General features: G+C 34.3%; 1 protein-coding gene across 4 annotated transcripts; it reads right to left on the bottom strand.

Annotated features, from left to right (window-relative positions):
• Positions 1-4896: 4896 nt before the first annotated feature.
• LOC131021482 (uncharacterized) lies at positions 4897-9947 on the bottom strand. 4 transcript variants are annotated; one of them, XM_057950683.1, is made up of 10 exons: positions 9503-9947; positions 8777-8839; positions 7638-7722; positions 7501-7569; positions 6860-6932; positions 6594-6642; positions 5715-5797; positions 5548-5617; positions 5276-5361; positions 4897-5172 (listed from the first exon to the last, which is right to left on the bottom strand). In XM_057950683.1, exons 1-10 carry the CDS (start codon positions 9797-9799, stop codon positions 5127-5129), a joined length of 921 nt encoding a protein of 306 aa, XP_057806666.1. In that variant the 5' UTR covers positions 9800-9947; the 3' UTR covers positions 4897-5126. The 4 variants fall into 4 exon arrangements, with proteins under 4 accessions (XP_057806666.1, XP_057806665.1, XP_057806664.1 ...); XM_057950682.1 differs by having other exon boundaries at positions 6860-6935; positions 9503-9927; XM_057950681.1 differs by having other exon boundaries at positions 4897-5361; positions 9503-9913.
• Between the last annotated feature and the right edge of the window lie 7528 nt (positions 9948-17475).

The raw sequence follows: 17475 nt of genomic DNA, 5'->3' as shown, positions 1-17475 counted from the left end.
ATTTGAGTGGGGAAATCGAATTTTCATTTGAAATTCAGCTATAACAAATTTGAATGTATGCAATTTCGTTCTCTTCGATGAAGTTTTTTTCTTCAATTTAGGAAGTTTGGTGAAGCCGAGTCTGTAAAGATTCAATGTATTCTCATTATCGATTTGAGTCTGCTGTGTAAAAGTGATACTGCTTATTTTTACTTTTGCTTATTTCTTTGAATTATTTTGTGTGTAAAAGTTAAGGGTATGAATCGATTTCAATTATGAATTTAAATGGAATCATTTCAATTAAGTAAAATAATTAACTTCAAAAGTTAAATTAAGATTAAGTATTTAAAAAGTGTCATTAACATTATCCCTACAAATTTATTTTTACCCCACTTACATCTATTTTAACAACTTTCTTAAAACTCGTGTCGAACCTTAAATGGAACACTTTTTCATGGACGGAGGGAGTAGTATTTTTCTAAATACAAATGATACTTTTTATATAGAAAAATATTCAATTCCGTCCACAAAAGAATTTCCTATTTTTTGTTTTTGGGACGCATACAAAAGAATTTCCTACCTATTTTTGGACTATACCCACTAGAGATGTCAAAAAAGCTCAAAATCGACGGGTCAACCCAAATAGACCGATAAAAAATGAGGGTTAGGGCTGAAAATTTTAGTCAGAAAAAAAAAAGTTAGCCCGAATAGCCCAGACCAAAAATAGCCCGAGCCCGATAGGGTTGGCCCGATTAACCAAACACTTTCTTAATAATTGATTTTTAAAATTTAATACTTTACTTTTTAATTCAATAATAACATTTTGATGCTTGTAGAATATGTTTTGATTTTTTCCAATCATTAAAAACAAATATCTATGATATAAAAGTAAAAGAAAGATAGTAATTTATGTTAAATCTATGTACGAATTTTATCGGAAATGAAGTTAAAGTTATATATTATGTAAACTTACGTTAAAATAAGGTGAAATGTCTTGGTTTAAAAAACACGACATATTTTTATTACAAAAATATGATTATCTATAAAAAATTAAACATAAGAAATCGTAAACTTGCAGGCCCAAACGGGCTGGCCTGAAACCGAGTGGGTTAGGCTTAGAGTAAAAAAAAATAGCCCGAAAAATAAAAAAATCGACTAGCCCGAAACGAAAATAACCCGAAACCAAATAGACTAGCCTGAAACCAAGTGGGCTAGTACGATTGACATCCCTAATGTCCACCACTTACTTTTCACTTTTCATCACTCTCGTACTAATTACAGTATCTTTACATTTGTCTCAATACACTCAACTTTTTCTCACACTTAACAACTTTTTTCTTAAAATTTGTGTCACTCCCTCCTAAGAAGTTCTTTCGTGGACGAAGGGAGTAATATTTAAAAAAAAAAAAACTTCATTCCGTCTCACAAAAATATGATTTTTTTTATCATTTTGAAACATCTCACAAAAACATGAATATTTCTATTTTTGTACACTATCTCATCATAATCCTTTTACTTTTAATCTCTACTTTTCATAAAGTGAGACTTATTTTTCATTCACAATATTTTTATCTAATATTTTCTTAAAACTCATGCCACTTACAAATATTCATGTTTTTGTGAGACGGAGAGTGTATAATCTATTATTAAAAATATCATTAGTTGTAAATAGAAATTTTATTCACATAACATGAATGAATAGAATCGGCTGGAATCCACAAATACGACAATCTAACAGGAAACAATTGTAGCATGAATTGACAATAATCTTTTTTTCCGCAGATCCCGGAGAGACGAGTTCTATCTACTAATGAAAGAATGAAAGCAGCAGGTGATTTAAACAGTGGAGACAATGAACATGACCTGCTTTCTTCCGAGCCAATTTAAGAACACAGTGTAATTAGTTAATGCCCAGATCTAAAAAAACTCAGAGCAAAATCTATCAACTGTGTAACTTCATTATTTTTCACACATCCTATGTCTCCCACCCCCTACCCCAAAAAAAATAATAAATACATAAATAAAAGCTTATTTTTAAATTATAATTTGAACTATGACCACATGGTAACTTTTTAATACTACAAACTAGCATGTAATGCACGGGAACATTTTTATATTTCTATATTTATACAAAATAGATATCAATTCAATTATCATATTTATAAATATAATTAAAATTTAATTTAAACTGAATATTGAAAAATAAAAAAGAATTTATAATAATAATAATTGATATTATGAAAAGGTAAAAAAAAAGTTACAAAATAAAAATAAGAATAAAAAAGATTGAAAAATAAATTTATTCAAAAAAAAAGACAAGAGATGAGAGAATTTTTAAAAATTTTAATATTTAAATAAATATATAAACTTGACATTTTAAATCAAATATTTACATAAAATATAGAGTAAAATTTTGAAGTAGCCAAAATGAAGCATAAAACACAATTTATGGCCACACATTGAAAAAACACAAAATTTGGCCATTTTTATTGATTTGGACATTTTTACCCTTAATGAGGCGGACCGGGTAGGATCAGGCACGCGGGTCGCGTGCCAGGTCGGGTTAGGCACTTATGGCACTAATAGTGTCAAAAGTGCCAACGGAAATTCAAAATAAAACTAAGTAAAATGGTCATTTGGGCACTTATGGCACTAATAGTGCCATAAGTGTCATACGTGCAACACAAATACAGAAACAACAACATCATTTAAACCCTAAATGGAACATCAAAATCCTAAATGGAACATCTAAACCCCAAATGGATAATCTAAACACTAAATGAATTTCTAAACCCTATGGGGAAGTGTGCACTTATGGCACTTATGGCACTAATAGTGTCATAAGTGCCATACGTGCAGCACAAATCAGATCAGATCAGATCTGTTGATGGCTGAAATCGAAGGAGGCGGAGATCAGATCTGCCGATGGAGGAGGCGGCGCAACGATCAGATCAGATCCACCGCCGCCGCCTCATCAGATCAGATCCAAAAAATCATCCCAGACACGCCCAAAAAAATTAGAAAAAATCAGAAACTCGAAATTCCCCCAATCGAAACGATGTCGTCGAACAACGAGAGCCCATCGTCGCCCACGGCGGCAGCCACCGTCGACACTACGCCTTTGCTTGGCGACCAGAGCCCCAGCAATCGCTCCCGCTTCCTCGGCCTCAGCGGCGCAGCTCACTTTCTCCACCGCGCTAGCAGCCACGGTCGCTCTATATGAGAGCCCTCCGTCTGCGTCTGCGAAACTACGCCGGAACAAATCGAGGAGCGCCAGAGCGATTGGGCCAAATCGAAGAACTGCAGTGCGATGGGTAGAAAGGGCAAATTAGGCATTCCACCTAATTAATGGCTAAATTTTGATGTTTTTAGATTTAGGGCTAAATTTTGATTTTGTATGCTCAATAGGGCCATTCGGCCCTATTGTTTCTAAAATATACTCCCTCCGTCCCGTAAGAGTGTATCATATTTTTCCATTTTCGTCCGTCTCATAAAAGTGTATCGTATCACTTCCATTTTGGGACATGGCCTCAGTTTTTCCTTTTAACTACAACCATTCATTTCTACATTACTGCACAACCAATTCAACCACAACCACAACCACAACCACTCATTTCCACTCAACACTTTATCTACCAACTTTTTTTTTAAAACCCGCATCATCCCTTATGTGATACACTCTTACGGGACGGAGGGAGTATCAAATTATAGCTCTTATCATGACCTTTTATTTGATATGCATATTGAATACAATATTTTATAATTAGTCGAATTTCACAATTTTAGAAAGAAATAAGAAGATAAAGAAAAACAATATATTGAATGGTTGAAAATGGTCATTCGTTCTTCGTTTATTTAGTGGTTCTTTCTTGAACCTCTCCATATATATATATATATATATATATATATATATATATATATATATATATATATATATATATATAATAAACTTTCAATTTTATTATGACTACAAAATTACCATGCAATTTTGAAATCAATTTGAAATTAATTTTAAAATTGAAATCTTGATTTTTTTTTAATATAGTATAGATTTACTGACATAACTTATAGTATTTATATTCGTTATTCACTTAATAGCTCGATTTAAAATTACCAGACAATTGAAGCCAATCTGCAATAGTATCTTTCTTTTCAACAGATACATCAACTTCATTCTTTATCAATCTTTCAATACCAAATTAGATTCTTGTATTAAACATTAGTTTTAATTGTAAAAACTCACTCGAACTATTAAGCACACAATGGAGATGAATGCATACTATATTTGTAATATTTATAAATTTGAAATAAAATATTATCATGTGGTCAAAGTTCGAAATATAATTTAGGATAACCCATAAATGAATAAATCCCAATCGCCAAATAAAATCACATAAATATGCATCTTCACCTGTCTTTATGAGTAATGTTATTCTCAAATCCTATGTGACGTGGGTAACCAACCAGGGTGAAAATATAATGGTCAATTATGTTGACACACAAGACCACTCTAATCATAGGCGTCTTGGAAATTTTTACGTAGTAAGAATGTGTTCATCTCAGCATAAGTCAAGAGTGGTTGAAGAAAATTAAGGCACAAACACCTTTTCCTCGCCCAAGTTCCATAAATTCGACGCATCTACAAAGATATCCAGCAACGTATACAACAGTCGATTTCCATCCACTCTGTTTTTTATGGATAAATAAATAAATTTTTAAAAACTATATATGACGGTAACAATTTGGCCGTTAAGCATTAACAATTTTACTTCTAAACCAACACGCTTTGTTATAACGAAACCACGCAATTGGGATACTAAAGACACATTACTAAACATAGATTCCATGTGTCCTTTCTAAAACAAGTACTTATATCATAACATGACCATAGACTACGGTTGATTTATCTTTCCCTACTTCAATATGAACTCCTCAATGAATATATATAGTCAGACAACAAAATAATCAAACATTGTTTATCTAAAGTAGAGATGGTTAGGTGCAAACATCTACTCACATTTACTTAATGTTGGCCAATGATGTAAATTACACAAATTGAATACCCCCAACTAGGTTTGTTCAATGACGCATTATGCTCGGTGGGCCATTTGCCCAGTGAGGCTCCACAACAATTTAACTGCAGCACTTTACCTGGACCTCTTACTACGCATTCCCATCCGAGATTTTGCATATCTAAATTTAGGTTAGGGGAACATGCCAAGAAATGTGATCTAACATAACTGTATATATTAGAAAATGGAAACGGTTTACCACTGTAACTAGCTCAAAAGGATACTCCAGTCGCATCCCTTCGCCAGACGTTGAGGAATAGAGAGCTGTGCCTTGTAGATGACTTAGAGCCTCCGTTGAACAAGCAGTATCCTGAGTATGTGCATAGTAGAATTGTCAAAGAAAATATTGAAAAGATGAAAAGGAATTGTAGATGAGCAGTTGCCAGTAAACGCAAAGAGATTATGAGTGCATAGAAAACACTGGAGATTAAAAAAAATTCATTGAAAAATTAAACAAGAGTTGTAGAATTGTCTTTGAAAAATAATACCAACATACCTGAAAGTCAACAAATGCAACAGGAGCTCCATATGTACTTTGCATCTTCAACTTTATAAATCCACGACATCTATGTAAAGCCGCAGAAATGTCACATATAACAACACTTATTAAGGTTCCATTATAGAGCATCTGAAATGTACTTAATAATAGATACTTCTAGATACCTAGAAAACAGTTGTGTCAGCTCATCCTCAGTGCAATGTGGACCTAGATTGGCCACAAAAAGCGTTGGACATGGGCTGCTGTTCTGGGAACATTAGGAAATGAATTAGACCACCAAGAAAACTAAACTAGATTGTGGCTCGGCTCCTTACTACAAACACAAAAGTAATGCACAAACAACTTTCTTTTTTGTAATGGTTTTAATGTAGCAAGCTCACTCTAAGCTCTTTTAAGACCATTTAGAGGTTGTTTGGCTAAGTTTATTTTCTAGAGCTTATAAACTCCAACAGCTTATAAGATGTAATGTCTCAAGAGCTTATAAGCTGTCAAAGTGTTTGGATAATTGAGCTTATAAGCTAGAGAGAGAATTGTGAGTTAGAGAGAGATAATCCTAGTTAAAGAGAAAGAATATTAAAGAGAAATAACATTGGAAGGGTATATGATGGAAATAACATACTATATAGTAGGGTTATTTTTATAAATAATTGTTGATTATAAGATTATGAAACAATAAATTGAGGTGGAGGAACTTATCTTAGGAGAGCTTATAAGTTGTTGGAGCTTATTTTTACAACTTATAAGCTGTTTAGGAGCTTATTTTGCCAAACACTTCTCAAGACCTTATAAGCTCGTTAACAGTTTATAAGTTGTTTTAAGGAGCTTATAAGCTCAACCAAACACCCCCTTGGTCTGTCTTAAACTCTTTAACAATTATATCCTTGACAAAGGTGCCAATCAACAACATAAAAACATAACACACATTGAGAAAATATTGAAGCTAACAGAATTTTTCAGAATTTTGTAAATCCAAGGGGATAGTTATACGTGCAAGAGATCATTTCAAGAAAGTGATTCAGAAACACTTAAGTAGTAGACTTTACCGACTTCAAAGAAGCTCCGCTCATGGACCCACCATCAACATTCCGCAGACTGGATCATGAAAAGGCAGAATTAATAAATCATAACCCAACTCAATTGTGGCATGATAAACTAAGTACTCTGACTTCAGGAAATATGACAAATTGTAAATGCTTCTACTTGGCCCCTGACCATTAAGCTAGAAGTAAATGTTAAATACAAAACAAGGCGCATACTTAAACAATCACTTCCAAGTAGTATAAATGTGCATAAGAAGTGCGCATATGACCTTTGTGTAGAAGAATAACCAATCGTGTTGTAAGCAGAATTACCCATTCCAGGCGTGTGAATGCTGCCAAGACCTGCTAGTGCCCAAGGGTGCAAACATGTGTAATGTGAGCTTTTAGAATAATGTGCCCTCCATGTGACTTACTAGCTAGAGCCTCAAAGGGATCATATAATTTTCACTCAAGGAGCAGCATATAGTAACATGTAGACGGGAAGATAAATGGAAGCAATAGCAGACAAAAAGGACCTAGTGAATACATTTTGGGCTAGTTTATTTTCGAGGATTTGTAATTTTGTAGATAGATGGCTTAGTGGATAGAATGATGAATAAAATAAAATTAATAAGCATATCTTGTGTGCATTTTGAAAGTATTAAGGAGAACAAGATGGATAAATCATATCCAGCCTCTTTACATGGGATACATATCACTCATTTGACTCAAAACCAAAACAATAAAGGGTTTTAATTATCCATCAATTTGAAATCAAAGAAATGTAAACATTGGACACCAATCAAACAACTTCTAGTAATCAATCCTTATCCATTCTCATCCACCAAAGTAAATGAGGCCATTAGGTAAAGGATGCCCACAGGATACAAAAGTGTATGCATTAATAATCAAACTAGAGGACATAGCTTACCAGGATCATCACCCCTTGAACTAGCCACAGCCCCTTTCAGCCTTTTTTCTGAACCTTGGCTCTCATCATCTATTTATGAAATTAGCTAGTTTAAGAAACAAGCATATAAGGAAATATCAACTTAAGATGTGATTTACCTGCTCGTAATCGTTTTGACCGGGAATTAGATTTCGCTAAATCAATATACAGAGTAGAACCTTTTTCAAGGTCAAACACCATACCCTGACAAGGCAATTTAAAAAGCACAAAAGAGAATGAATTTTTTTATAGTCGTCAATTAATCATTTAATGTCAATAAAAAAGTTATTCCTCATCAACAGGCACAGGAGCAACAGACTTCATAGATCACACATATGAGTTGCTGTACAATTTCAGGAGCAATTATCTTTCCTAACAAGATTCATAGAGATCGTTACTTTTTCCTTCTCCTAGCAGTGACTGCAGTCCTTAGATGCTTCAGATTCTTAATTCAGTTATGAATATCATCAACATTCTATACATATTTCAACTTGATGATCTTCTCGACTCCCATAAAAGTTCGTCAACAGCTCATGGATCAGGTTAAGGCTCCTATGTTCATACAATAATGCATTCAACTACAAGTTTTAGACAAAATGATCTTTCTTTAATGAGTCATGCATTACAAGTTATAGCAAGGGTTCCCTCCTTGAGATCTCTAGTGAAATTTTAAGGTTGGGTAGGCTAATATAATCTAGCAGAACTAATTAATCTTATTAAGCATAATAAAAAAACTTCATGTGTGCACTAGCAGCAACTGATTCCTATTTCAGGGCTTCAAGCCAATTAGGGCAATTATTAATCTTTGCCATATCATACACAGGATATTATATTCACCTTTCAATGTACACGTACTAGTTTACTACTTACTAGCAAAGAAAAGATCTCAAAATGGGGAACTTCTTTAAGGGGCAAAATATGTTGTAAGATAGTTCCTTTTACCCCGCGCCACATATTTAAACATCTTGGGTTGTAAATGATAGATTTTTCTGAGGTATGGATTAAAATTTTATAGCTTTAGCCTTTAGCATATTATTTGTAATAATTAAGATTGAAAAAGAAAAAAAAAATCTATAGCTAGCAAAACACTAAGTAGGCTGGACAATAGGAAACACATTATTTCATCACCCAAATTCCTCAACTAAACACTTTATGAAAAATACATCTGCAAAACATGTATCCAAGAAAAATATATGAAAATGTCTCAAGAAAAGGGCCATAAATATTGAAAATTTTGCTACTGTTAGGATTGTCTTACGTTAAATGCATGCAAAGCCATTACTGCTGATTGTTGATCCACAAAAGTCGCAAAAGCAAAAGGCTGGAAAACAAGAAATAAGTATCAAGAACAGTTTCAAAAGAAAAAAGTAGATTAAACCATGAAAGCAGAAATCACAAAGTTAGAGTTACCGACTTAGGCAATGTCATATATCTTGTACTTATTTGCTTCTTATTCAAAATATGGTGACAGAGTCATGTATAGCAAAAAGAACCAAGCACTATCTCTATCATTCTATATTTCTTCCTACTGAGAGGAGCCTACTTCAAGAGATGCAACTTCAGATGAATTTAAATCACAAAGGTAAAACTATCAACAATTGATTCACAGATTGCATAAATAATGCTAGCAGAAACAGGTACCAAGCATTATTTGAAATCCTGTTTTTCTAAACCAAACAACAAAGAATCAGAACAAATGTTATGCATATGCAGATACACCATTAATGGTCCTCATCAGAAAACTTCTGATCGTTCCAGCTCTTCCTTACCTTTCTTCCCAATTCTGCCCATAACCAACAACCAGAAAACAAACCCTAAATCCCGATATTCATTTGCACTAATCGAACTATAGAAATTTAATTCAACAAGATACGCATTTCTATTTCTTGCGATTCCCTTCTTTCACACTTAAACTAACCGAAGCTGCTTATTCAAGCTACGACCTAATGTTAAATGCACAATCTCAATCCTGAGCGCAACATACCTGATTATTAGATGAGGTAGGGGGTCTGAGATTAGAGGACTGGTATCCGGGGCATTCTCGGAAGAGATTGTAGAGTTCTCGCGGCTTGACGTCGTCGGGGAGGCCGGCGACAAAGAGCGTACGAACCTGGTCGTGCGAAGACTGTGGGTAGATTGGAGGAGCGTAGGCGACGATTTGGGGCTGGACGTGGGCGACGGCGGCCGGGGGCGTATGCGCCGTTCCCGGAGGCGGAGGAGGAGGCGGCTGGTAGTAAGGGTGGTGGATTGGAGGAGCGTAATAAGCAGTGAGATCGTCCATTAAAGCTATGATTCGGACTGCCGACGAGCTCTAGGGCACCACCACCTCAACGGAGAAGGAAAAGCACCTTTTAGTTCTTCTGCTTATTGCTTATTACAACTAATAAATCATTTTTCTTCATTTTTTTTATTTTGGAGTAAACAACAAATAAATGATTAGTGTGCTGACTAATAAGTTTCAAAATCAAAACTTTGCCTATAAAAAAAAAAAAGTTTCAAAACTAATGGTTACCTTATTGCGTGAAGCAGTCAATTTATTATAATTCTTTTATTTGTGAAGCCATTAAAAAATCATTTATAGTAATTTGTTGATTTTGATGTGTTTTTTCATATGCTTAGGAAAACGAATTGTCTTTTTATTTAGTTTTGAAATACTATTAATGTTAAGAGTTGTGCATTAAAACATTATTTAGAAAAAGTGTTAATAGGCAAAAATGTCCAATTCCTTAAGTTTTTTTTTTTGTAAAAATGCTCTAAGTTATCATACAAAGCATTATATGCCTTAATTATGTGAAATACCTATTTTACCCTTTGATGTTGATGGGTGTGCTTGGTTTTCTGTGAAAGTCTTACACATTTGACCGATTTGACAGCTATCAGTCAAGAGCACATATGACCGGTGGGTGGCTAAACCATGTGTCCGCCCGGCCGGACACATGATTTCACCGGGCGGACACATAATTTTATTGGTCGGACACATGATCCGCCCGGTGAAATCATGTGTCCGGCCGGGCGGACACATGATATAGACACCCACCGGTCATATGTGCTCTTGACTGATAGATGTCAAATCGTTGACTTTTATGACTGATAGCTGTCAAATCGGTCAAATGTGTAAGACTTTCACAAAAAACCAAGCAAACTCATCAAATCAAATGGTATTTAAATAATATAGCATAGAATGCTTTGTATAATAAGATAGAGCATTTTTACAAAAAAAGATAAGGATGTGGGCATTTTAAATTTTTACTCTTAGAAAAATATAAAGAAAATAGCAAGACAAAGTTCAATGACTTTTTATTGGTAAATAAATCCAACATCATCATTGTATAAGTAATTTTACTACAAACCACGTCGTAACATTTAATATTGTGGCTAATTAATCCACGTAAACTCCAAAAATAAATAAATTAGAAGGACATAATTACAAAAATTGAAAAGGTGGTGATTTAATTCGTCTCATTTCAGAAGTCACGTAAAATTGCAATTTCAAATAGTTCATGCTTTTATTTGTCAAATCCCCCTTTATAATAATAAATTTTTTATTTATTTAAATTCTTTATTCAAACATTTTAAATTTTATATTTATTTTTAATAATTATATTCTAATTATTATTAAATTCATAAGATTTACAATTACCTTATTGCATTAAATTTATAAATGATTATCTTAAATTTTATATCATACTTCCTTCGTACCTCAAAACATCCTCTTAAGCAAAGGTGACATAAGTTTTAATAAACGTTAGTTGTGTATTTGATTAGTGTAGAAGGTATCCCACAAATTAGAAATAGAAATATGCAGTCATATGGCCATTTTGAACAAGCAAACATAAATTTTGGCCATTGATTTGAAAAACACAAAATCTGGCCATATTTTACGCGTTCTGCCCAAACTACCCTTTTACCCGTCGGTCACGCCTATTTGTGTTGCACGAATGATACTAGTGACTATATTAGTGTCAATATTAATGTCATATACTTGTGTTGATACACTGCACGAATGGTACTAGTGACCATATTAGTGCAAATAGTGTCATATACTTGTGCTGATACACTGCCATATCAGTCATATGACCATTTTGAACACTTCACCGTAGGGTTTAGATCCTTCATTTAAGGTTTAGATTTCCAGGGTTTAGATTCTCTATTTAGTGTTTAATCATACCTTTGGCACTAATATTACCATTTATGTTAAAAGTACCAATTTACTTGATTTATTTTTTTAATTTGTGTTGGCACTTTTGACACTAATATTATCATTTGTGCCAAAAGTACCAATTTACTAGGTTCTTTTTTTTTTGTACTTTTGGCATTAATAGTGCTAAGTGTACCTAACCCGTGCGCAAACCCGAATTCAGTCTGCCCTAATTAAGCGCAAAATAGTCCTAAACATAAAAAATGACCAAAATTTGTGTTCTTTAGACGAGTGACCAAATGTTGAGTTTCATTGCTCAATATGACTATATCACAAATTGACTCAATTAGAAAAAGTGATTATATAAAAAATGAGGATAATGACCAATTTAAAAGTAATAATTAGTGGAATTATTTTCCTAAATAAACTAGGAGTATACACACGCAAATTAAGAATTTAGAAGGTGTTTTTTAGAACTCCGTACTTTCAATTTTGTATTTAATTAAATTTCATTTTAATTATTAAATCAAAATATTTCATGAGTTAATATATCAAAATATCCATTCTCTTCTAACAAAAATAAAATATATACATCAAAATAAAAAAAATTATAAACTAACTAATTTTTCTGAAATAAGAAAATTTGCTCATATCTCCTTCCTCTCTTTCAACACAATTGTATTTCTCATTTTCTTTTCTTTTCTTTTCGGTACTGACCTTCTCTCCCTCTCTTCTCTCGCACGACTGGTCCAGCGGGGTCGGATTGCTCAATTGGGGGGAGGGGGTTGGATGCAGCGGCACCACGGCCGGGTCTTGATTGAAGATGACTCTCAGTACCATAAGCTTATTTCTTGTAATCATCCAAGTCTTTGTATTATGTATATGGGCTTGTGTCCACTGGCAAGTTTTTCTTCTTGCCTCTTCTCCATCTATCCTTCTCTCTCCAACTGCCAACCTCCAAAAGTTGTTTGGGTTGGATTCTTCATCGTCGAGGAAGGAGAACTCAAGCAAATTAAATAAATCATAGGTTCTATCCATGAATCTTCCGCAATTCACCGCAAATTGAAGAAATATTGGGGGTTTATATTAGAAGCTCAGATTCACCCGCAATTCTAAGGTTGTGCATTCGGTTCGGACCGAACCGAACTGACAAAATTGAAAAGCGACAAATTCAAAACTATCGGACCAACTCGAACAGATTTAAGGACTAAAACCGAACCGGAATCGACCGCCCTCGGCCTCGGTTTCGGTCCGATTTGGTTCAAAACCGACCAGAGGCGCCAATATGTAATCAAGAAATTCTCTATTAAAATTCGCAGCAATTACCAACAAAATCTTCCAATAACAACAAATACATTGAACAACTATAAATATGCTCTAATATAGCAACAAATTGCAATAAGTTTTTTTATTTATAAATCTGACCCTAATTATTCACTCGAAGTCGAAGGTGAAACTTATGTTGCAACTTGCGACGTCAGGTGGTGTGAGTCGCGATGGCCGGAGAAGAGCAGGCGGACCGCGAACGGCAATTGGTGTGACGACTAAGCAGCCCGTGGGTGGAAGGGGGACCACTAGGATTGTAGATGAACAGAGCTACTCGCAAGCAATTCGAGATTCGGCTTGAAAAAAGCTCGTTCGTAGCTCGATTCGATAGTAAACGAGCCAAGCTTGAGCTTAATTTCGAGCTCAAAAATTTTATTCAGCCGAGCTTGAGCCTGGCAGCACTCGGCTCGTTAAGCTCGCGAACATGTTCAGATTCGATTGTTCGCGAATATGTAAGCGAGCATTTTCAAGAACCTTTAATCGAGTTAGTACACGAGCCTTAAACAAGACGAGCTCGAACTCGAGCTTGAGTAACATATTAATTAAAAAATTCTTAAATTTTTTACGAATTTAAGCTCGAATATCATGTATACGAACATCTAACGAGCTGAGCTCAAGCTCAATCTTGAATTCGATATTATCAAGTATCACACGAGCCGAGCTCGAGCTCGATAATTGGGTGACGAGCCAAGCTCGAACAACAAGATAAAAGCTAGAATCGAGCTCGAGCTCGAACACCCGAATATTTAAATGAGCCGAGCTCAAGCTCGCTAGTATTTGGCTCAGCTCGACTCGTTTAGAGCCATGAGGACGACTGGTGCGAACGAGGCCTGGCTGTAAGTTGTTGTTGAGTCGCGCGAACGGTGCCGTTGGCCGGTGAAGAAGGTTGCCGACTGAGCTGGAGTAGGACAGAGGTCACGATGTCAACGAGAGTAAAAAGCAGCGCCGCTGTTAGTGACTCACTGTTTGATTTCCAAAACTAACATTAGTTTTCTTAGGGTTTGCAAAACAAAATAACGTAAATTATTAATAATATTAACTAATAAAAATATATAGGGCAAATAGCGTCAAAATCCACCAAGTTTGAGCGCGTTCTTGTTTTTCCAATGACTTTCTAATTTCTTGCAAAAATTCATAACCCTGCAATAGATTTTTAATTTACCCTTAATAACATTTTCCGACCATAAAATTGATGACATGTAACTAACGTGTCTTACTTATGCTGAGTAGATTAAATTAGGATTAAACATCATCGTTTTGAGTAGGGGTGAGCATCGGTTCAGTTCGGTGCAAAACCACACCAAAAAATAAAAATAAAAAATCTAACCGATGGTGACAATGGGAACCGCACCGCACCAATTGGAGGTGTCAAATCGAACCGATAAAACTGTCAGTTTCGGTACGAGTTACCGAACCGATACAATTTTTTTTAGAAAAAATCCTATTAAAATCTGTAAAATAATGTATTACCGAACCCATACAATTTTTTTTTTGAAATATACGAAATAAAATAATATAGGCAGAAATATGCCAACAATTCGAATTCTCAAGCAAAGAAAATAAAAAATCTAAACTATCAGATTCTAGCCACTCCCGAAGTTCCCATAATTCCAACCGCCAACTCCAAGTGCAAGTTGATCAATTCCCAGCCGCCAATCTCTCTAGCTCCAATTGCTATGTATCACCCCCACAAAGTATCTCCCTAATCATTATATATTAAGACACTGCCAACTAAGTTGATGATTTTAATTTGAGTGTAATGATATAGATTTGCAAATGTAATTTCACCTAAATTCATCAAGTATTGCACCGGGGGCTGGCCTAAATCAAACTGAAGGATGGAATGAAGTTTAGATGTTAGACTTAGGGTTAGGTTTACGATTAGAAAAATAGAATTTAAATTAATATATATTATATAATATAAATATATAATAAAATATATATATATATATTTATCGGTTTGGTTCGGTGCAAAATCGCACCAAAAATTAAAAACTGAAACCAAACTAAAAATTTTCAGTTTTTAATTTTTGGAACCGCACCGAAAATCGCACCAACAGATGCGGAATTGCACCGCACCGAAATGGTGCGGTTCGGTTCGGTTTTGCGTTTTTGCCCACCCCTAGTTTTAAGACTGAATTAATTACCATATTTTGATCTGAAATTCGAATTAATATAATAAGAGAGCTTAAAACTGAACAGTCGCTTCTTTCCCTTACTAAACTCCGAACTCATCTAAGGAAGAACCATTGATCCTTGAAGCTTAATCGTAGTTGTTGTTAGAGGTTTGGGGTGCACGAAGCTTCATCCATTGCCAGCGATGTCTAATCCGTAAGTCTGTGAACCATTGTTTTTCTCATTTTTTTTGGGGGGGGGGGATTGGATGGTTTGTAGTTTATTGCATGATGGCGTACTGTACTTTATCTTGCATGCTGCATGTTTTTGATGCGTAGTTGCTGAGTAAGGGTTTGTTTTTTACTTGTCTTTTTGTGTGTCATGGGGGTGGATTTGAACAATTTAATGGGATATACACTTACGTGGGTGGTACCATAGATTGGAGGTCCCATCTTGATCCTGATTTATTTGGTTCTTTTGATTTAATTGACATTATCGAAAAACTAGGTTATGAAAAATATAGTGATATTTGGTATAGAATAGAGGGCACTAATACATATAAGTATATATCTTCTGACAAACAAGTAATGAAACTTTTGGGTACATTGGAACCTAAACAAAGAGTCCTTAGTATCTATTGAAGGTGCGGAGATGGCAGATGAGGAGAATGATAGAGATATGGGGGCATATGTTGATTTAGGTACTGGTAATGACTTAGAGGAAGATGAGATTGAAGAAACTGTGCAGTGTGATGGAGAAGTGGAGGGTAGTGATTGAGATAGAGAAGTGCACGGTAGTGATGGATAGGGAAATGAGGAACATAGAGATTTGCAAGACCTTGGTAAGGAGGAAAATGACAGTGAAAATGATAGTTGATTATACACCCTCTGTAGAGCCATCTGAAAATAATGAGGAGTTTGATGACCTAGAATAGGATGAGCTAGATTCCGATGATGAAGGATATGTCAAATCTAGAAGGAATTTAGTAGCCCAACCCAAAATTTTTGAGTTGATTAATGATGACATTAGAACAGAGCAAGACCTACTAGGTAGAACAGAGAATGAGTCTGAATATGAGGATAGTGATGGTGATGTTGACTCCTCTGAAACTGATGAGGAGCATATTGTTGTTAGGCCTAAAAGGAGGAAAACTGTATATGATCCTAGATGCAATCATAAGGAGTTAGATCTCAAGCAAGGCCTAAGATTTCAGGATGGTTGGCAATGTAGAGATGCAGTTCAATCTTGGGCTGTAGAGAACCATAAATGTGTTCAGATCAAGAGGGTGCAACACTATTCATTTAAAGTTTGCGATTTAAATGTTAATGTTAAATAATAATGTCAATTCTTTCGTATGCAATTACACTATTCTTTTTTTTGTGTTATTAAGCAATAATTTTTAATAATATACTAATTTAAATGATAATATTTGTACGATTCATAATCCGTGTGTAGCACATGTGTATCACTACATGAAATTGTTTTTAGGTACGGGAAGACAATGTAATATCTATTGGAACAGTAAATAAAGTGGTGTTTGACACCCTTTTTGTATTAAAAAAAAAAGAATAATACACCATCCGTCCCAACTTTTAGTATCCATTTGAGAATGACACAGGTTTTAAGAAAATAATTGAGTGAATTGTGAGTGGAATAAGCGTCTCATCTTTTATGTGAATGTTAAAATAATTAAAGTGGAGCAATAGATGAGAGATTTTAATAAAAATTATTGGATGTGTTGTGAGTGTAATAAGGGTCCTACCTTTTATGTGAATGTTAAAATAATTAAAGTGGAGCAAGAGTCTCTTCTACTTTTACTAAAAATAGAAATAAATACCAAAATGTGGGACAACTAAAAAATAAAAAAAATTAATATTAAAAATTGGGACAAAGAGAGTAGCTATTTTGAATATCGACCAGTACGAGAAGTTAATGAATGCTTTCAAATAAATAATAATATAAAGAAAATATAAACCTAATGTTTTAAGTGAGAATGCACTGTTAAATTGTTTGATGACGTCTTGATAATTTCATAGTTAATTGTAAATAGATTTAATTTATCAAATTAAATAGTTATAATACTTCATCCATCCTATAAAGAATAGTTTTAATTTTCCTTTTTGGAGTGCCCACAAAAAATAGTCTTAATTCATTTATGGACACTACCCCACCATAGATTACCCTCTATGCATTAATTTATTTACCTATTCTACTAATGGGGAACCCTCTTTTCATCCACAATACAATTATTTATTATTATTAACACTACATTTATGATGGGACCCTTTCTCAACTAATAACATACTTAACCACTTCTACTGAAACTCATACCACTCTCTCCTAGGACATTTTTACAAGACCAAGGAAATATTTCTAAT

The sequence above is a fragment of the Salvia miltiorrhiza genome, chromosome 4 (genome assembly GCF_028751815.1).
Source record: "Salvia miltiorrhiza cultivar Shanhuang (shh) chromosome 4, IMPLAD_Smil_shh, whole genome shotgun sequence".
Taxonomy (NCBI): Eukaryota; Viridiplantae; Streptophyta; class Magnoliopsida; order Lamiales; family Lamiaceae; genus Salvia; species Salvia miltiorrhiza.
The sequence above is the reverse complement of the archived record's forward strand: the minus strand, read 5'-3'. Positions and strand labels throughout refer to the sequence as shown.